We start from the raw sequence: 22263 nt of genomic DNA, 5'->3' as shown, positions 1-22263 counted from the left end.
CTTCTCAGTTTGCTCCTCCGAAACACCGCGGCTGTATCCTGTATCCCTGAGGACACACGGCAATTCTGGGTGCAGAGGGGGCCCGAAGGGCACCTAAACCTGACTTTTTCCCTCAGTAATGGTGGGTGCTGCCAGTGAAATGCAACAAAGAGGAAGGATTTGGGGTTTGGATCCCTGTTTTGTGTTTTTGTTGTTGTTTCCCTTTGTTTTGGTACTCCAGAAATATTTAAAATATTTTTAAATTTTTTTTTCTTAATTTTTTTTTTTTTTAAGTCAAAATACCCCACAGAAATAACAACAGAAGAAGCAGGAAAGTGGTAATTTATTGCCAGAATCCCAGTGCTCTCCACAAATAAAGCTCTCCTTTCCACTCGGTTTCCTTCTCCCTAAGAGTGTCCTACATTACAGGCTATTTTTAGCACATGAGTAAATAGGTTAGCAGTGCAGGGAAGGTGAAATTCCCTTACATTTCCGAAAGAATTCAGATAAAAACCTCAGCGGATTTAATTGCACCTCTGCTCAGATTTCCCTCAGCCCAGTTTTAGACACCTGGGCCGGGCTTAACTCAAATCCCAACTTACCTACCCATGAGGTCCATCATCCATCACATCCAAGACAACAAGATAAAGAAGATTTTAAAGACTTTAACGTTTCTCAGCCACTGACAGCATCTGCTACACATGGAACACGGAGCTAAAAGTTGCGTCCTCGGACACTCAAAATTTGGGGGCAACTCTTCACCGGGCAGCCGACTCCCACGACAGAGGCTGCCTTGTGTGTCCTGAACCCTGTGACCACAGAGCAGAGGCATGGCCATAATAAAGAAGGAAGGGCTACTTAATTCGAAGAATTACTTCATCACGATGTTTTCATAGAATCGCAGAAGGGTTTGGGTTGGAAGGGACCTTTCAAGGCCATCCAGTCCATCCCCCCTGCCATGAGCAGGGACATCTTCACCCAGATCAGGTTGCTCAGAGCCCCGTCCAACCTGGCCTTGAATGTTTCCAGGGATGGGGCATCCACCACCTCTCTGGGCAACCTGTGCCAGTGCCTCACCACCCTCATTTTTCCCATTATTGCTTCTAGCAAAGCCCAGTTAGTGACACATTGCATCTTGGAGTACGCTGCTCCACATCGCAGCTTCGCAGGTTGTACCTATTTTGGAGACCAGCTGATGACTTTGATTGGACTTTCCCAGTTTTGATGGGCAGGAAGGGCAAGAAGCCACTGGCTGTTTGCAATCTCAGGTACCATAATAAAACATCTTGGCATGGAAGAGCCAGATACCATCACTGCTGACTCGACAAGGAGCCCAAAACTTTTGTCTTTTAGAACAACGCGTGATGTAAATGTGGAGAAGTAACCGCGTGTGCAGCGGATCACCCCGGGAACCACATTTGGTGCTTCACTAACTCCTAGGGCACTTGCAGACATTTTAAAGCTCATCTTCATACCCCTGTATTTGGACACACAGGTTTTACAAACACGCATCTTCTCCACTTCTCCTGCTCAGGATGACCACTAGCATGAAGACCACTTCAAAGCCGAGGTGACGAATGAGGCACTCTACTACGTAGCCCACAAAGATCTGGGAGAAAGATGTTAGAGCAGAGTCCACCATCACCAGGGAAGCCTACACTGGGCCTCTGAGAAGCTCTGGGGCTACCAGACTGCAGGCAGCGATAGCGCAGCTGAACACCAATAGCTCTGCCAGATGGACTTTGATTAAACAGAAGGCGACATTTCTACGTCGGCAAGGAACCGAGAACTGCGGATCTCGAGACCTGTTTAAACTTTAAGCCATACCAAGTTATCAACAAGAAAAAGTCTTTTCTCTTGAAGCAGGCTGTCTTCTCCACGGAGGGTTCCTCCTCCGCACCACAGCTACCTGGCATGGAGCAGGCAATCTTTCCTCTGGTATTCATCTCATCAGCATCAACACCAGTCCGGAAAGTCAAATTTGTCCTTGCTTCTGTGCTTACTTGTCTACTGGGACCGCTACCAGAAGCAACATGTCATAGTCTGAACTGTAAGAATAAAACTTGTCCTACTCTCACTTGGCTTTGACAAAATTCGGTGGTGGAGGTGGTGGGGACACGGACACCCAATTCCATCAAAATAAAGAAAAAAAAAAGAGAGGGAGAGAGAAAAAAAAAAAAAAAGATCACTGAGATTTACACTCTCTCTAGATCACAACTTCAAGTATTTTGCACTGCATCTCAAGACCAACAAGCTCAGAAGATACATCATGTTCCCGGTGCCCACGTATCCGTCAGCGACTGATTCCCATCCGATCCTAAAAAGTACAGCACCATCAGGATGCTGCAGAGCTGCTCCCGGTCCCACGATCTGCCTGCAAACACTCTTCTGCTTGCCCGTACGGCATGTGGCTGTAAATCCTGCGGGACCAGGGTGGGGAGAGGTGGATAAAGCATTCATCAGCCCCATCATTCCCACCTTCTGCACCTATTTATTTATGCTCAGCTCAAGGACAGGGTTTAAACCTCAGACTCAAGTCTACAGTTTGGACACGCAACTATTATGGGATAAAGTCTTGGTCCACCACAACGTCCTCTAATGTCTTTCTTTCAGTTTATTGTATATTCACAGGAGAGGATAAAAAAAGGAAACTAGAAAGGCAAAAAATGTTCAGATGAAGCAGTTGATTGACTCATACACACGCAACAGATACAGATGGGTTTTATCCTGATGCCACAAAGGTAAGAGGGATGGGAAGGAGTATCGTAGCCGTATGTGAGGACTTCTGAAGTCCTCACACAGGACTACGAGAAGCTGCAGGGCCTGAACACAGCTCCAGTCGTGCTCATCGAGAAGGGAAAATGCATGCGAGCCACCTACACACATGGAAGGGCAACATCACCCTGAGAGGACAAAGACTCAGTGAGCTCCCTTGAAGGGCACTGGGAAATGTCTCGTATCACTATGGCTAATAAAATATTTGATGTGTCTTCCAGACACTCTGGGAAAAGAGAAGACGTGCTTTCCACAAAAAGAGGAGCAGAGGCAGAATTTAAGGGATGTGCCCCATTCATACATGTAGCTGGGTTAAAAATATGGAATCCAGACTTCTAGAGATGCTAAGGTCTCTGCTGCAAGATCATTCTCCTACAAACACAAGATTCGATGTTTGTTTTTCCGGTGTGCATGTGTTTGTAGAGCTTCACATACAATTGTACAAATAAGTCTTAGGACCTTCTGACCCGCAGAGACATAGCTGCTGTCTCAAAATGCCCTGCAGATTCCCATACAAATAGGATGAACCACAGGTAAAAAAGGGTCTTTGTTCTCCTCTGACACATCAATTGATCTAAAATGACCTAAAGCGACAGGTAGGACAGACCCATGGACCCAGTTCCCCGTGGGGTCCGACACAACCCGAGCAAGGAACATGACCCCCTTTGGGTGGACATGTACGTACCCGTCCAGGATGGACTCTCTGCAGCAGTACAGGTTGTCAAACTTCTGCTTTGTGACCGAGTCGTTGACATTCATGGCTGGGACGCAGAGCTTCCCCGCTTTGGACAACTGGTACAGCCTGTTATGAATACGGGAAGAAAGAGACGATGGATGGAAAAATATTTCCCTACACTCTACTGTTGTGTGCTCTTGAGGTCTTGTTTCACTGGAGTAAGCAGTACCCATCTGGAGGGTCAAAGATAGCCTCTTAGCAGGAGCTATTCTCAGGAGGAGAAATAGCACTCGTCCTTCCTCCAACGTCTGTACCTATTTCCTTCCCCTACTGAAGAAGCACCAGGTTGGCAAGAGGCTTTTCATAAAAACATCAAATAGCAGAGATCAGAAGGTGCTCTAGACTCCATGTGCCTCATAACTTGATATTACAACCATCCTCTGATGTCCTCAAAAGGACAAAACCCCCAAATCCTGCTTCAGATAACGTAAGATGACAGCTCCTATAATTCCTCAAGCTCTTACAGCTCAAGACAAATAGAAATGGCCACAGACGGGTAACATTCATAGAATCGTTTAGGTTGGAAAAGAGCCTCAGTCCCCACGTTGTCTGTCCCCTGGAGGTAAGGGGCACACGTTCCCTGTGCGCATGCATCGGTATCACCGAGCTCAGAAAACAACCTTGCTCCTGGCACGAGACTGCGGGCAATTTTTAACATTGCTTTTTTCTTGCATGTCTCTTTTGCCCAAATGGGAAACGATTCCTGCTGCTAAAAATATTATCAGGTCCTTTTCTTGATCCTGCTGGTTGCAAACCTGAATCGGTTGCTTCCTTGTTTCAAATATTTCGTTTCCCTGTTTCGAGGGCTGCCTGCACCTCTGGCCAAACTCTCAGCCAGCTCCAAGAGCTGCAGCCAAGCCTTTCTCCCTGCAAAAATAAAGAAAAAAGCAGAGTCTGCTGCTCCTCTCCTCAGTCCCCTATTTTCTGCCACCTGTGGTACGATTAACGCCACTGGAAAAGGACCTCTGAGACCTCTCCTAACCCTGAGAGCCACCTCTCCCATCACGATTCTGCTGCAGACCGATGGGGGTCACTCAGTCCTACGGCTGCATCGCTGTGGTTCTCCCTTTCTGGATTCCCACCCCAACTGGAGACTCATTTCCTCTTCCCAAATCTCACTTCTTCCTAGAGATTTAGTTTAGGACTACGCTTTTGACTTTCTCCAAAGCCCACCCCTTCTTGTGCAACACCCTCGTCCCTTCCTTTTTTCATCTGCAAAATGAGGTGAGATAATCATCGCCCCTATTTCCCAGCTGGAAAAACAAGCCCTCGTGCACGTTTTCCACCCGCGCAATGGTCAGTAGGTGCTTCTACTCCTCGTCTGACATTCAGAGCAGTAGTTCCAAGTCTATTGCTTTCACTGTACCAGAGATTTAAAACCGTTCTTACGGGAAAGCCAAGCCCATACTGAAGGAAAACCACAGACCATGTGTTAGGAAGCTCAACATTCAGCTGAGTCCGTGGCATCTTACAGCTCGGGGATCTTTTGCTACCAAGCGCCCCGAGGCAGAAGATGCTTTTGTCCAAACATCTCCGCGCTCACAGTCCAGCCTGTCCCGTTACCTGTGGACACCGGTCACGCTCTCCTCTACTATCCCCTTGATCTTCTTAAACATGTTGGGATATTTCTTGTAAATCCAGTGAGTGAGATCACCTCCGTCATCCAAGATCTGTAACAAAAATAACCACAAAGTCACCGCTCTGAAGATCCGCTGAGGCCTGCTCACCCCTAAAGGTACAAGGGGGTGTACAGACGCTCGAATCATTCCTAACCAAGCCCACGTTTTGGCATCTCAAATACCACATCGTGACAGCTTAGGTGAGGCTACTCTGCTTGACTATTCGGAGCAGGAGTGCTGCTTCATCGACAACGTGCTGGAAAGGCCACAGGTCAGACAGACACGGCAGAGCTTGATGTTTATAATGAGACCAGGGGAAATACGGAAAATTGCTGTGGAAGCTCCTCTCTCCCTGTCTCCCAGAAGCACAGATGGAAGAGCCTTTGAACCACCCAGAGTCATCAGCTTTTCTAACAGGACTGCTAATGGAGGAGGATGGAGGAGGAGGAGGAGGGTGCAGAGCCACTAATGCCAATTATAATGTAACTGCATCACAAAACACAGCGTATTAAAAATAGTGAACCACTTTTAGACAGCAACTTTGGGTCTCTGCCCATTTCATCTGGCTTTGAACCTCAAACTCAGAAGTACAAAACTCTTCTCTACCAGATCACGAGTCTCCCATTTCCTCCTAATGACACCTTTCAGGGCGGCGGAGAAAGCCAGAGACTTACTGCTTTAATAAAAACATTAAAGATGAGCAAGTAAAGGTGCCCTTTGAAAAAGTGCCTTGGAAAGGACAGACATGAAAACAATTTGGTCACAGAAATCTACAAATTGCAGTGAAAAGAGATGTCTAAGAGCTTATCTGCTCTCTGCTGGTGTTATAATCACCCAGCACATGGAAATACCTGGTAACGGCTTTGGACGTGAAAGTCGTAACACTGCTAAAAGTCTAACGCATACATCCAGATACACCGCTGCACGGGTTGCTGTTGTTCAGGTATTTCTGTGATGTGCACCAGAATAATCAAAGACCAAGTCAAAGCTTGTTTTTTACCTCTGTAAGTCCAGAACCTCTGGTAATTACAGAAAATCTCACTGCTAGTGACAGCCAGTGGAGTTTATTAGGAGTCTCCTTTGTGTCCCACACACTTTCCTCGTAATGAACGCGGCCCCGGTCCCAGCCACTTTGGGTCGTCCCCTGCTACGTCTCAGCACACAGCCATACCCGAGGAGGGTGCGGAGCTCTAAATGCTCCAAAGAGGGACCCACGGGGGTACCATAAAGAGGTGTCTGGGAAAGAAGAAAAGATAGGAGAAAAGAAAAAACCCAAGCACGTGCATTTCCCCAAGTCCTCCTGCCACCCAGGCGATCTCAGGTGGCCCAAGCAAGGTGGGAAGCGTGACAACCCCCAGTAGACTCAGACTGAAGAGAAAACAGGGAGCAAATTTCACCGAGCGGCAGGTGAGGTGGCAAGGACCTGTGCTAGCTGGGCTGGCTGAGAGCACATTGCCCCGTATTATCCTCCTCCTCCTCCTCCTCCTCCTCCTCCTCCTCCTCATCCTCCTCCTCCTCCTCTTTGTATGCTCCCTACACCAACATCAAAGACTTCTGACTGCATCCTCCTCCTCCTCCTCTTTGCATGTTCCCTGTCATCATCCTCCTTCTCTTTGCATGTTCCCTGCACCAACATCAAAGACGTCTGACTGCATCACCCTCCTCCTCTTTGCATATTCCCTCCACCAACGTCAAAGACTTCTGACTGAATCCTCATCATCTTCATCCTCTTTGCATGTTCTCTACACCACGCCAAAGACTTCTGACTTCATCATCATCATTATTCTCTTTGCATGTTCTCTATATCAATGTCAAAGACTTCTGACTGCATCCTCCTCCTCCTCCTCATCCTCGTCCTCGTCCTCCTCCTCCTCTTCTTCTTTACATGTTCCCTACACCAACATTCAAGACTTCCGACTGCCAAGCCAGCCCTTATTAACCTACTGGTGCGGCGTGCAGGTGTCTAAAACGCAAATGTCAAACCTGGGCAGAAGCGTCTCTGCTCGCTGGCCGGCGGTGGAGCCTGGCAGGGACCCTCTGCCGCACGCGTCTGCAGCTCTCCCACCAGCATCTGCAGCCACCCAGGAAAAATGAACACCCGCACCATGCTCCTGCGACAGAAGCCCCGTTGCAGGCACAAAGACAATGTTCCTGAGCCCTGTCACGACACGACGTGGTGGCTGCACGGAGCCACCACTCTGGCCTCCGTGGGCAAAGAGTTGCTTGGAAATGCTATGTACTACCACAAACTTTTTCCTCTCTAAATTGCAGGATTTTCCATGGAAGACAAACACTGTGGGTAGGTAGCAGCTGCTCCTCCACAAACGCTTGGAAAGCACATGGTGTCCTGCCAGAGCACAGCACGCGTCTTCTGCACAGACCCGACTCTCTTGAGTCTCCAGGGAACCCCCGGATCCACCTCCCGTTCACAGGCTGGGAACCAGAGGTAGGGAAGGGTTAAGTGGGCTGAGAAGCTCTCCTGGGCCAGCCGAGGTAGGAATTCAGCAGCCTGGCTCCCAGGACGTCTTCATTTCATTAATCCCCATTTAATAGGGCACATAATCCTCTTTCTAAGAGAGAATTCTGGGGGCTGGCAGTTTCCTCTTTCCTAGGAGGGCAGGAGATGAAAAAAAAACCCAAACCAAACCAAATCAATGGAGGAACTAGTTTTTGATGGAAGGTCACCTTTGTGCAGCAGCCCCGAACGGCCAACGGCAAAGCCCGTGGTACGTGCCCCATATTCCCGCAGTTTTCTCAGCTTTACACAAGTTATCTGCCTTCAGTCGAATTCTTCCCAGGCAGATTTTTTTTTTTATTCTGGGGAAAAAAAGCCTTTATTTGACATGCAAAGAATTTTTCGTACAGAAAATCAGCCGTTATAGATGTGCGCCTTGCTCTGCCTCTCGGTGCTGCTGCCTCACGCCCACCGAGAGGCACGATCTGCAAACCAAGGCTCCCGGCTGCGGTTCATCAACCTCCCTCTTGATTTTGGCATTTTCATCTTGGAGCAGAACACGCTGGAGTGGTCGCGATGGTAAAAAAACATCTTCCTGCCACCCTGTGCCTGCAGGGACGTTTCTCTCTTTGGAGACGGGACCATCCTCTGACCCAAGCCCTGGGAGATATCTGCTCCTGCTCTTCTGCAGCAGTACTCACCCTGAATTTTTATGATTTTTGACTGAGTTGGTGTATCCGTATCCCCTTGGTAGGCGTTTCTCTCTCAGTGCTTTTCTTTCCAAGTAACCAGTTTCACATTGCCGTCTGCACAGAAGGGCTGTGACTTCTCACTCCCTCACTCCTCCCATTTCGTGTTTTCTCCAGCAGAAAATCTCTGGCTCTTCCATGAAAAGAACTGGTGCCTCCAGGTGCCGTTTTACAACCTCTTTGAATGCATCTAAGATCCCACTGCCACCAAATGTCTCACCCTCTCTCCCTTCCAACTCTGTTGAGGCAACAGCCGATACCACGGGGCTGAGCTCACCAAGAACAAGCTGATTAAAATTAGCTAGGATCAGCTCAAGAACATGACTGAAAACAACGCACTACAGAAAGCGACTGGTGAAAACAGGAGGAGATGGCAGGAAGGCATGGTCGGAGGCGGCATCGAAATGCCCTGGCGGCAGCGTGGCCCTAGATCACTTTATGCTGCAAAGGAAACCAAACCCTCAGTCCTGCAGATTCAGTATTTTTCAGAAAAAACCCTCTGAGCCATTCCTGCCCAGACAGAGCACCCCTCTAAAGGTCTGCTATTCCCACCAGAAAACTCAATGTGTCTTTTTTTGGGAGACTCTCGGTATTCGTGGCTAATTGTTCCCATGGAGTAGCACCACACAGAAGCCCAAACGTTGAATACTCAGATTTTCGGACCGTAAGACATCTCTGTTTATTTGCACGGGATACCCAAAGGCAGCTCCATCACGCCTTGCAGTGCCTACCTGGACACGGGACTGGTGGGGGCCAGCGAAGCAGTGCTAAACAGGACTCTCGGGGTGTATCTCAAGCCCTGATATTAAGTCAGCGTGGCTTACAGCAAGCTGCTGAACTACTTTGACCCATTTTGCTTTCTTTTAAGTAGAAATCGAGATTGCACTTCTCTTCATTGAGCTTAAAGATGTAGGAGCCTGGAAATGGAGACGCATTTCCATGCTACTTTCATTTGGATCAGCGAGTAAAAGTTGGATGGATCAACAAGTACAAGTTGGATGCTTATGCTCTGAATTACTCCACACTTTATAAGAGTCCAAATTGCTTATTTTGTGCTGGACAGAGAGAGGCGTGTTACTAAATCACTTTTCACAAAGACAGAATTTGCCATTTGATCGCACCGTGGCCTGTAGCACTGCACAGAGCATCTTCAAAGCAAAGCACGGCCACAAATAACCATCAACGAAGCTGAAAAGTATCGCTGGTATTTTGTTGATGGGAAGAGAAGACAAGAGACAATTCTTCACCGTGAGGGCGGGGAGGCCCTGGCACAGGCTGCCCGGAGAAGCTGGGGATGCCCCGTCCCTGGCAGTGTCCAAGGCCAGGTTGGACGGGGCTCTGAGCAACCTGGGCTGGTGGAAGATGTCCCTGCCCCTGGCAGGGGGTTGGACTGGATGATCTTTAAGGTCCCTTGAACCCAAACCATTCTCTGATTCTATGAAAAGAGGTTAGATTTGGATTTATACAAAGGTGATGGGCTGCCAGGACGCAGCAAGTTAGAAACCAGCTGCTCAGGCTCAGTCCTACAACCTGGGAACGTATCTCCTCGATTCAGGATATCAGGGGAAATCCTCAGTCTCAACAGAAGAGAAAAAATATGATGCACGCTCTGAAAAGTTGCCATCAGGACGTGGAGCAGAGTAGGTCCATCTCGCTTCAGCCCTGGGACTGGAAGGACTGGCTATTTTGTCTTGCTTCTTCAGCCAAGTTTGCCAGCTCATCTCTTCTGAAATAATCATATGAAGAAGATCCTTTCCACACCTATTCTTCACCCAGTGTCCAGCGTCCTATTTCTTATCTCTAAAAACATGGACCTCCAAAATCTGGCATGCAAATCTTTGGGAATTGCAAGATCTGAGGCATTTGGAGCTCCCCAGCAATTATTTCTGTGCTCCAGAAGCAGGATTGAAAATACGCTGAGGGATAGAGACACGTCGCAGAATCAAGAGGTCTGAAGAGATCCTAGGAGAGCATAATATGCGTATTCTGGTACGTTGACTTCTTCAATTACTGACATTTTCAATAGGAAATTATTCCTCAAAGAGAAGAAAAAAGCTGCTCTTGTGTCTAGACTCAGACTCGTAGCTTGGGGGTGGATTTTTTGACATTCACAATCCTTTTTAAAGGTGACAGCGAGGAGGTGAGCAGGTGTAGACGGGAAGGGACAAAAAACCCACCTCAAACAAGCTGATATTGGCAAACAAACAATACAGATACACGCCTCTCTTCCACCTTTGATTTCTTTTTGTCTAATTTAGATCATAAGCTCCAAGGCTCAAAACCTGTCAGGAAGCATGATGAAAACAGCACATTTGACAGCTGTAAATTATTCCACTCACCCAGTTCAGGGTTCTCTGTTTTCCCTAGAAACAAGGGCAGAATAAACCAGCAAAGCAGGGAGTTGGGCTACCTGAGGTTTTGTGTTCGTCCAGTAAGGACGTCACCTAAAATCTAATTTTTGCTCTGAAACAGAAGCCTTGCCTAGGTAGGAAAAATCACATCAACCAAAGCTGTGAGTTTAATCGAATACGGTAAAATGGACGTAACCCCTTTTCAGAACACACTGAGTTTGAGTCATTTTTCACTGGCTAGATTAAATGAGTTTGGTTTAAACTGTAGCAAGCTTCTCTGGAAGCAAACTAAGCACCCAATAAACTTTGCACTAACGCAGCTATGCTTATTTAGAAAACAGTTAAACAAAACCTTGCTTGGTAGGCAAAATCCACCTGCAGAAGTCATTTAACCCACCTTCTCCCTGACTTTACACCTGTGAGACTGAGAGAAGTCGCCCGGATTGCGTAGTTAATTGTAAAGCACTTTGGAGGTAAGCGCTGTGTTAGCACCAAGCCTTAACTGCTAAGTTAGGTCTAAATTCAGGAGGAAAGCACAGACCAGCCCTAAACTCTCTTCCTTCTCTCTAGATGAGAGCTACCCATGCTTCAACACATGCCAAGCATTTTACAGTCGGCCCCGTCTCACCATGTTGGGCTGCCATCCTTCGACGTTGACGCAGCGATCGATGCACCACCAGAAGTCGTCTTCGGATTCTCCCTTCCAGGCGAAGACGGGGAACCCTGGCACAGAGAGGGAGACGGGTGCTAACACAGCCTTAGCAAATCCCTTGGGGATCGGCTCTCCCTACGTCCACGCGTGATGAACTGCAGTCTTGCTTGCAGTCTGATTTTTCAACATCTACCTTCTAGAAGAAGCTTCAGAGATATACATTGAAGACACACACTGAAGGCAGCAGACAGGAGTCAGCTTTAGCCTTCCTAATTTCTTCCTCTCCCCCAAGAAAAAGCTCTAGCCACCAGATGAGAGGGCAACACGCTCTCAACGATAACATTTATTTGCAAAATCAAGGTTTTGCTGTGAGTTGGATGTCCTACCTTCCTGTTAGGCACATTATCCACAAATTTATTTGAACGTATTCTGACTCACGAGCAATTATTACTCGGCTTCAGTGAGCAAGACCAGGTAACAGGCAAGCTGGTGGGTTTGGCTTCTTCTGGGTCTCCCAGCTCTCACGGTAAAATCCCTGGCCTTACCCAGGTAAAACAGGATTTGAATTAAGGCATCTCCCAGGTGAGCAGCAACACGGACAGCTTCTGTTTTGTGAATTATGTCCCCCCAAAAATTCTCTCTTTCGCCCCTTTTAGCCAAAGTTATGACTCAAATTTATAGAACTGAAATAAAATTTAGCTTAGTTTCTTTTAGCAAATAACTTCCAGGTTCACACAGCCCTGATGCCTAATCATGTGCATCATCGTCAGTTGTACTACATATTTCTACACTCCAGAGAAAAATCATTCTAAGGTTTTCAGACCAATGGAAGGGATTGATCTTGTGCCGTTTACCTCCTACAGGTTTATCCGAAATTGAAGAGAATGAAGGGAAAAAACTCTAAGAGATGGCAAATGAGCAAATGGGACAGTAAGAAATCTTTTTGAAACCAGAAAGAACAAAGAGGGTGAAGTTTCCTACCGCTCTCGGCAAGGGCAGCAGCCACTTCATTAAGAGTAGAGTAGATGTTGCACGCAGCCCATCGGCACTGTGCACCCAGCGCGCCAAGAGTCTCCATTAGGACCTGGATTTAAACAAAAAAAATCAGAGGGCGCAATGCAAAGAGCGATATACAGCTGGGATTTTTATTTGCTATTTATGGGAAAGCTTCTGGGGGGGGCATCTGTAGTTGGTTTTAAGCAGCATCAGGGTCGTTAGAGAGTTGCAGAGAAAACAATTTTGCAATTACTTTTTTTTTTTTTACAATTTAAAATGGATGAAGTAAATAAGAACTTCAAAGTATATTATATATGCAGCGTATATATGTGTGGGGGTATATATATATTAACCGCTTGGGGTCTATTTTAGAGGCTAAGCAGTGAAAAATCCCTGTCTAGAGTTTATTGACGGGGTCTTACGGCTGTCTGCGCTGTAATGTGCGTGCAGCCCACGATCTTGGCCCCAGCCAGCGGCTTCTCTCCCTGAGCTCTCTTCCTCAAAGCCATCAGCGCAGGCATTTCTGAAAGACAAAATGAAAAATAAGTCCATCAATGGGATGGAAAGAGGGGTGAGCACAGAAGAAACAGCCAGCATCACTTCTTGCCCTGTGATCTGGTACCCCCATGAATTTCTACAGCTGTGGCAGCTTCAAAAAAAGCAAAACCCTTGAGAGCAGGGATCAACTAAGTCATGGAACAGCTGAAAAGGACCCAAGAACCCTCTGAGGTCTTTTCCTACTATTTAGGATGTAGCATCATCGCATTTTCAAATTTCTACCTGCGAACGCCCAAGTGAGGCTGGAGGAAAATCTCCTTCAGACCGAGGAGGACCTGGGACTACACTGCTCTGATCAGCCTCTCCAAGCTCCCTCCAACCACCTAAAGACTCCATTGCCTTTGCTACGGATTTTTGGAGACAATCACGCTAAAACAAAGTTGTCTGATTTGTTTGACGGATTTAATCTTTTCTACTGATTTTAACAAAATGCATTTGACTACAGAGTAGTCCTTCAGTAGTTGGTTGGTTGGAGCTACATGGCATAACCCTGTAGCTCCTTTCCATCCCACAAAATCCCATAAAAGTTTTCCCATCTCTAACAAGAATGGTGTCAAGAAATCACCAATCGACTGAACCTCGCAAGAATAGGATTTGGGGGAAGGAAGAACCCCACAAGACAGCCTAGGACAACGTGGAGCTTGAGGAACGCGTCCCATTTACCTTGTTCGGCAATTTCAATCTCTCGGCGCCCAAATTCTGCCTGCTTTATGTTTTTCACACAGAAATCACTGCTGCCTTTGGAGTTCTTCTGCTGCTTGTCTCGGGGGGAGGTCTCATCATCAGAGCTGTCTGTGTAGGAGGCAGCTGGAGGAAGAAAAGGAGGTCAGAGACAGAACAAAATATTCCCTAAAGCCAAACCACCTGCAGTGGAAGGGCGCAGACGATCTGCTGAACGTGGCCATGGATGTGTTCCTCCATGTGCACGTGCCAACTCCCTCTCTCCTCCGCTGGGATCTCCTCTTCTCCTTACAATGACCATTTCCCCACAGTCAGCTTTTACCTGCGATGACCTCCTCACTCTCATCTACCCCTACTGCAACACCACACCGGAGGGAATTGGCTCGAGCACTGCCCGTGTCCCCCCATGGGCTCATCTCCTCATGCTTTGCAGCTCCTCTGCGGCCTTCTCCCATCTCTCTTCCCAAATGTTAAGCCTTTACAGCTTTAAAATAGCCAACAAAAATGCCTATTAATATTTTCAGTACTTCCAAAACATTAAGAGTTGTAATTTAAGACAGGATAGATACAAGAACCTATTTAATTTTAAACGATGGCATGGCGGAGACTGCTAGTTAATTATTATTCAGTTTTGGTGGTATTCCCAGCCCTTGGGTTTGCTCAATTTCAGCGATCCTCAATAAGGGCAACGGCCACAAGTTGCTGCCTGGGAGGCTCACGTGGGATGGTAGGAAGAAACTTCTTCATCGGGAGGATAACGCAACATCGGCACAGGTTGCCTGGAGAGGTGGTGGATCTCCATCCTCGGAGGGCTTCAGGAATTGGTTAGAGTCATGGCTCACCTGGTCCTGTGCTGGCAATGTCCTGCTCTGAGTGGGCATGGGGGCGAGATGACCTTGGTGGTTCCTTCCAAGCAACATCTCTGTACATCTACAGACAGCTCAATCCAGCCCTTGGATTTTCCCCTTCTTTTCTATTATCAACAACAAACGCTAGGACATGCATTTAGTATTTTGCCTTTCTGGATCTTCTTGCTCTTTTGATAAGAGAAGAGGAAGAAAGATGGTACCACTTCTCTCTGTGGTAAGGAGCCGACAGGGGACAGCAAACATACGGTCTCCCAGAATCAGAGTATGCTTCTTGTTTAAGACGATATATGGGTACCGGGCGTGGATGTGCATGTGAACACAGAATTAATAACAGTTGCTGTCGATAACTGTCTTCCTTTCCTATCAATGTCCTCCAAACTTTTGGTTAGGCAACTAGTCTATGGCAGACACATGGAGATCTACTGAAGAGCCCTTCATGGAGTTAGAAATTCCCTTTCCCATTTATTTTGATTACTAAAATCACATGTAGAGTTCATTTTTTATTTGAGCCGCGATGAATTAGCCACCACTTTTGCTTCCAGTTTATCAGGATCAGCTGAAGAGACTATTTGTGCCATGTTTTCCTCTGGAATATGCCCCCATGTGGGAGACCAGACCTCTTTCATCTTCTAGGACTGGCATCAGCAGTCAAAGCCACACGTAAGTCTTGGAGATGAACTAGAAAGCATCACTCTCCTTTCCAGAGGCAAAGCACCTGGAGCGCGGGGCTCTTGGTCCAGCTGAGCTCCTCACCACCACCATCACCACTACCACCTCCTCCTCCTCCTCTCTGGCAGGAGCCACACCTTGGAACCCAGCTCAAGAGCCTCATCCACACGGTCATCCCCCATTCCTCACGAAATTGCCCTGAAGTTTTACCCAAGCCTTTATTCTCCAGATCACGTGGTACTTCTAAAATGAACGCGAGACCTGGCATCAAATTATTCGTTACAGCAGAAGAGGACCACCTTTGTAGAACAGCACTATCCCCGACCGCCTCGGCGTTGGCCAATATTGTGCGTCGCTGGCAAATGATGTGCATGTGTGAAGGCATCACATACGATGATAAGCTCTTTTTCTTTCACAACACCAGAAAAGAATGGGTTAAATCTTTACCTAGGATGTTGCATAGTCAAACTCAACAGCTACTGGCTTTGGATCACGCATTGCTGCGCACGTGAGCTAGCTTCTCGCCCAGGCACAGTCTCCAAGAGGGAATGATCTGCACCGAACACCCAAGGGAGTTGCTCTACCCAACAGCCAGTACAGATTCCCAACTTTCTACCCCAATTCTGTGCCAAAGCAATTTGGTAGCACGAAGGGTGAGTGCTTCTTACACAGCAGCATAGGAAGAATGGCACGGTTGGACCCATGGTCTTATCACCACCCACCAGTGCTCCCAAAAATGCTGCAGCTTTCCAGAGGCATCCAGACCTCAAGTGAAGATTGATACCGAGAGCCCCTTCAGAGAACTTGGAGTAAAGGCAAACCACCCCTCTACCCAGCATCTACCCTAGTTACAAGTGATAGGACGAGAGGGAACGGCCTCAAGCTGCGCCAGGGCAGGGTTAGGTTGGGTATTAGGAAAAACTTCTTCACCGAAAGGGCTGTCAGGCCCTGGCCCAGGCTGCCCAGGGCAGGGGCTGAGTCCCCACCCCTGGAGGGATTTAAAGAACGGATAGAGGTGGTGCTCGAGGACATGGTTTAGTGGTGGCCTTGGCAATGCTGGGTTAACGGTTGGACTCGATGATCTTAAGGGTCTTTTCCAACCTTAACGATTCTGTGATTCTATGACTTCAATAGCTCTGCTAACATTTTCACGCCAGAAAACCCAACCCAAGGAGTTAAACCCTTCCCCCCCAGCATGGCCATGGGTTTGTCTTTCTTGCAGCACCCAGCAAGCTGATTACTTTCTCTTCTGGCTCGTGTGAAGCGCTTGAATGATCCCAAGGAAAAAAAGCTTAGCGCTGCCGCTGTCGGTGTGCCAGGCTCCCCAAGACCCGCTCGGGTCTTAATCCGCTTACGGAGGAGAATTATGCATTGCTGAAATTTCTCTGCAAAGACTCCATCCTCAGCGGGGTGCGAAAGGCAAGTCCGACCCTGCAGACGACACGCTGACGGCAATGCATTTCTGAATTTGTGTTCACAGTCCCACAGCAGCTCTTGAAGGACCGGGAGCCTGGCTTAATAACAAAAGAGCACCTTATATAATACCAAGCTCTTGTATATCAAGGACTCCAGAAGGATTAATTAGTTAAAGGAGGATTACTTCCTTGAAGACAGCTAATCTGTGCAGAGGTTTCTATAAAACCATAGATCTTGGTTCTGGGGGCTGAAAGCAATTTTTTTAAACAAAAAAACCCGCTTAGATGGTAGCCAGATTTTCATATTCAAATGGTTTTTACTGTTACAGACGTATAATGTGTAACAGTGCATATAGCGCCATGGTAACTAAACTAATATTGTTAGTGTAGTATAATAGCGTACCAGTATATAATAGTAAATTTTGCCCTCGCTTTCCTGTAAAATGAAAAACAAGTACAGAAAGGAAAGGATTCCTAGCACCTGTAATCTAGAAATATCCAATTACCTGATGGGGTGGACAGTCTCCTATATATCACCTCAAATCACCCAAAGGTTGGTTAATGAAAGCGTCATAACCAGGGTCGACGTTCCCTAGAGCCGCGTAGCATTTGATGTAAACTGTATTATTTCAAAGAGAATGAGGTGAAAACAGCAGCAGGTCTCAGGCACTGTTATCCTGCGTTGGGGGGGAAAGGAGACACCTGCAGCCCGTGTCCTAACCCAGCAAAGACCACGTCAGAGCCTAAATTCAGCAAAGTTCAGCTTTGCTAATATTTTAGATGAGGATCCACTCACATCTGTAGTACTGGCATCGGTACGGGGAAAAAAAGCGGCAACCCGCCCCTGTTACAGCCCAACTAAAAGGACAAATCTTGTTTCTTTTCTGCACAACCTTTGGAAAGTTATGAAACAGCGTGAGGATGAAGTCAATCGCCTTTAATTAAAGATATTACTGTTCTAATCTCATTTCAGCGCCCACATAACGTGCATGCGGTGCGTAATACACAACGCTGAGCGCTTTAGTATTCAAAGTGCTGGGCTGATATAAACCAGCTGATCCCCCAAAATCTTTGTTCGAGGAGATAACAATTATCTGAGTTTTGCAGAAAGGGAAAGAACGGTTACCAAAATTTAAGCGATTTGCCCAGCGCAACGCCAAAACATCCCCTCGCCCCCAAAGCTGAGCCGTCATGTCGGTGCCCTTCCCTGGTTTGCAACAGCAGACGCTGTTAACACCACGGCGCGTCCTCGGGCGGATAAACCATTCCCAACCGGCGCAGAAAACAATTAATTTCCCCGTTGAGAAAAATTACTCATTTTAAATGAAGTGGAACAACTACAGAAAACGGGCGGCTTATGGCAAGGGTAATGAGATAGGAGACTTTTATATCTAATTTGAAGAGTCAGATCAGCACGGATCGTTAGTATTTTCATTTTTCGTGCTTTACAGCAACCAAGTGATAAAGTTTTTGTGTTCAATGGTGTCTCTGCTGGTTTTTCATAGAATCGCAGAAGGGTTTGGGTTGGAAGGGACCTTTCAAGACCATCCCGTCCATCCCCCCTGCCATGAGCAGGGACATCTTCACCCAGATCAGGTTGCTCAGAGCCCCGTCCAGCCTGGCCTTGAATGTTTCCAGGGATGGGGCATCCACCACCTCTCTGGGCAACCTGTGCCAGTGCCTCACCACCCTCATTTTTCCCATTATTGCTTCTAGCAAAGCCCAGTTAGCGACACATTGCATCTTGGAGTACGCTGCTCCACATCGCAGCTTCGCAGGTTGTACCTATTTTGGAGACCAGCTGATGACTTTGATTGGACTTTCCCAGTTTTGATGGGCAGGAAGGGCAAGAAGCCACTGGCTGTTTGCAGAGATGCTGTTTCCATACCCAGGCCTCTTTCGCATCACTAAGGCGGCACCGGCACCTCCCCATCATTTTGGGCAGAGATGCTGGGACGACTGCCTTCCCACCAACCACGTCTTGGGAGGAGTCACTTGGGTTTCGCTCACTTCTTCACTCATGTCCACCACCTCCAAACCTTGGGAGCTCCACACACCTCTTGTGTGGCCAGAGCAGGGCAGCGAGGCTGGGGCAGGGGCTGGAGCCCAAGGCTGGGGAGGAGCGGCTGGGGGAGCTGGGGAGGCTCAGCCTGGAGAAGAGGAGGCTGAGGGGAGCCCTCATCGCTCTCTGCAACTGCCTGAAAGGAGGCTGGAGCCGGGGGGGTCGGTCTCTTCTCCCCAGGAACAAGCGATGGGATGAGAGGGAACGGCCTCAAGCTGCGCCAGGGCAGGTTTGGGTTGGGTATTAGGAAAAACTTCTTCACCGAAAGGGCTGTCAGGCCCTGGCCCAGGCTGCCCAGGGATGTGGTGGAGTCCCCATCCCTGGAGGTGTTTAAAAGCCAGGGAGATGTGGTGCTGAGGGACATGGTTTAAACGGTTGGACTTGATGATCTTAAGGGTCTTTTCCAGCCTAAATGATTCCATGATTCTATGATTCTTCCCCTCCATTATCACCTCGCCGCTCCTCATCTTTCTTCTTTTCCAGCCTTTTCCCATCCCAGGAGGGCTTAATGGGTGCTTTAGACCGTGCTACTGCTCAGCCCTAAAAGGAGAATGACAAAGATCCACACCGAGATGTACTAATGGGATTTATCTACCCATCCTGCAACCGTCCTGAGAACAGAAGTCTTCCATCTTGGCTGTCAGCCTAGCAGCTTTCATTAGGAAGGAAATATAATACTTTCACAAGGTAATTAATTGCAATTGCTGATGCTTTAGCAGGAGATGCTAAGTGCAAGGGGCAGAGGAGAATTCCCCAAAGTTGCTCCAAGTTCTTTCAGCTGTGAATGGGGAGCAAACATGATGACATTAGCCAGGCTCATCAGCCTGTTAGTCTTTAAAAATGACAGTCATAAAATACACCCTGCTGATTAGATATCGGATGGAGTTGTAAAACCTGTACAAAAGTTATATTAATCGCAGGCCTGCATTAGAGAAATCTAATCGTTAATGCCAGCTTGAAACATGCTACCGAAGATGGTAACATTACAAACACAATCCAGGTGGCTTACAAAGTGCAGACAGAGCCCGGGACGATGTCTCTCTGGAGAGGCCATGGCATGCATTGCTCCTCAAGTTCTCCTGAAAGCCCTTTGCATGGGAACACAGCCACTGCAGGGGTGACGGGTCACCCAGGTTGTCCCCAGCCTTGGGGGGGCTCCTCCAAGCTTCTGGAGGAGGCTCTGGAGGTTCCTCCAAGTGTGCAAGAAGCAACCCAAGAGCCAGGAAAGGAGACAAAGAACAGTTGCTCGTTCCATAGGAACGAGGACGAAGCCATCGGACTGCGCGTGGCTTTCACTTCTCACGTGCGCAGGATCAGATCCCAACCTCCAGCAGTTGTATCTTCTGGAAATGGGCACCTCCTTCTGCCGGGGCGGAGAGGACCAGATAACCACAACTTTTCCACCAATTACCTTTGCTCTTCTAAACCTGGGTTGTTGAAAAACGTGAAAAGCTTGTAGGCCCTCATCTAGCGTGTTTTACATGTAGCACACAGGCAACGATCTCTTATGGGCAACGCACTACTGCCACAAAGCCGTTTCGTATAGATCTGCTCACGTTCTTCATACATGGGAGGTTTTATCCTGTTTGCTCCCAACACGTACCATGACAGGATGGGCACGAGAACAGGGACGTTCCCTACAGCTTCAACAGTCAAGACCTACTAGGACTTCAGACGGGCATCAACTTCAGCCATAGTTGTCAGCTACATCCACCCTGGGAAATAATACAGGCGAGGGACTGGTCTCCGGCGCTGGGGCTGGCCAGCGCGGCAGAGCTCAGCTCACATCCATCCATGCACACAACTGGACGGTGTGGACAGCCCTGTGCGAGCCCATGGGCTCTGTCCTCCTCCCTTCAAGAGTAGACACGCAGCTGGAAGCTGCAGGTGGGATATGGCCAAAAACACCCTCATATACAAGCAGATGTGAGTGGACTACCTTCAGATTTGATTTTTGGCCACAGGCTTTTGGCGTGCAGAATGGGACCTGTCCATGGCCAGCAAACTCTGCAAGCAAAAACCAACCGTAGCTCACAGCATGTCATCCACCCCAAACCAGAACTATTTCTTGTTAAACACAAGGTATCTAGCTGAGAGGGTCAGGGTAGGATGCACCTTTGAGCTCTCGTGGTCTCTGCTGCTCCAAACTGTCAGACATCTACCCAGATTCTCCTCAAGCACGCAGTGACCTGTCAAGTATCCAAAAAAACGCATCCATGTCACGGAGAGGTGCATCCCTGTCACGGACAGGGACTAAGTGAAGGACTGTGGTAGAGCCGCACCGTGACTGGTCCTTATTCTCCATGGCCTAAAGGTAGACGTCTGCAAGGTCTGCAGCCAGACCTCGGCCACCAACCTGAACACCCATCTGAAAGCTCTTGACGGTACTCCACCATGAGTTTTGGTACCTGTCACCAGAAAGGACTGATCATTTGCCTTCACAGTCAGGAGGAAGAGAGGAATAATACCTCCTCCAGCTTCAAGTTGCTTACATCTCCACTCTTTGCAGCTTTGCGCTGGAACCTGATTTCTTCTGCATCTTCTTCAAGGGGCCAGGACCAGGAGGGGATCAGATGCATTAAGACTCCTCGAGGGATGGGGAATTGGATCCAAATTTCTTTCTGTGATGGTCTCAGCCAGGACAGTAGCTGCAACATTTCAGGTAGCAAGCAGTATTCCCTTTGAAGTGCCAAGGATCCCGGAAGGACCTATCCTGAACAATTTCAGAGCATCCCTGATGACCTCTCCCTATTCCTGGAAAGCCACTGTCCTCATAACCAACCCCTGAAGTGACACAAGCTCTCCAGCACAGCAATGGTACTTAATGACACATTCAAACCCAAAGAAAAGAGGACACTGGAAGGTGAGGTATGATACTGGTCCCACATGGGTATTACTGGACAAGGGAAAATTTAGCTGAAGGTGCCACTTGGGGGGCATAGTGTTTAACCAGACGGGCCGGTGACGTTCCTACGTGCTGGGAAGCGTGGTGGCACCAAGTTTCCTCAGCACTCTGTGGTCACAGCGACTTATTTGCTGACTAAACCGATGCTAGAGACTGTTAGCGAAGTGCGGGGCAGCTTTGCCTCCTTCACTCAAAGTCAAGGTAAGTTTTAGCAGTCGTTCTCTCAAAGCTGCACTCTTTCCTGTAAGAAAAAATGCCAATTTCCACCAGAAGACTTGTTTTCAGGGCTTTCTTGTGCTGCCTTTCTTGCATCAGCTCTAAATGTTAAACGTTTGATTGCTAAGTGTTTGATTTCTAAATGTTGAATGTTTGATGAACAGGGCACTCAATGAAATTAGTCTGATTTTCATGGGGATCCACCTTTGATTGGGTTTTACAAAATCATCACGGACTGCTCCAGCAATTAAGTTTCAGTTGTCTACATTGAAAATGATGCATAGTCAAGGAAAACAAACCAATTTGAGCACCTACGCAGGACAAAACAAAACTTTGCTGTGCCATGTCTCAAAGGAACGAGCCTGCTGCCGGGGGGACCAGATCCTGAAGGTTTCTGGATAGTGCTGCACAAACACCAAATATTAGTCCAGACAAATCAAGTTTCCAGAACCAATCTTCATAAATATATCTGGGATTTCAGAAGAGCTCTGAAATTTAAAACAAAATAAAAAAACCCCAACGAACCCAACCTCCCTCCCCAGTGAGTTCCTGTAAGTACAGCTAGCAAGACCAAAC

General features: G+C 47.9%; 1 protein-coding gene across 2 annotated transcripts in view; it reads right to left on the bottom strand.

The window, feature by feature from the left end:
* AHCYL2 (adenosylhomocysteinase like 2) overlaps positions 1-22263 on the bottom strand; it is a 110543-nt gene that overhangs the window by 10076 nt on the left and 78204 nt on the right. For both annotated transcript variants that reach the window (XM_087764151.1, XM_087764152.1), the window contains exons 3-8: positions 13534-13677; positions 12735-12835; positions 12298-12400; positions 11293-11387; positions 5054-5160; positions 3440-3556 (exon numbers count right to left, since the gene is read on the bottom strand). In XM_087764151.1, the coding sequence (XP_087620277.1) occupies positions 3440-3556; positions 5054-5160; positions 11293-11387; positions 12298-12400; positions 12735-12835; positions 13534-13677 (667 nt within the window). The remainder of the gene's footprint in view (positions 1-3439; positions 3557-5053; positions 5161-11292; positions 11388-12297; positions 12401-12734; positions 12836-13533; positions 13678-22263) is intronic.

Source organism: Nipponia nippon, unplaced genomic scaffold (assembly GCF_047370975.1).
Source record: "Nipponia nippon isolate SJK-2023a ecotype South Korea unplaced genomic scaffold, ASM4737097v1 scaffold_3, whole genome shotgun sequence".
NCBI classification, from domain to species: domain Eukaryota; kingdom Metazoa; phylum Chordata; class Aves; order Pelecaniformes; family Threskiornithidae; genus Nipponia; species Nipponia nippon.
Note: the sequence above shows the minus strand (reverse complement) of the source record. Positions and strands in the feature narration are given on the sequence as shown.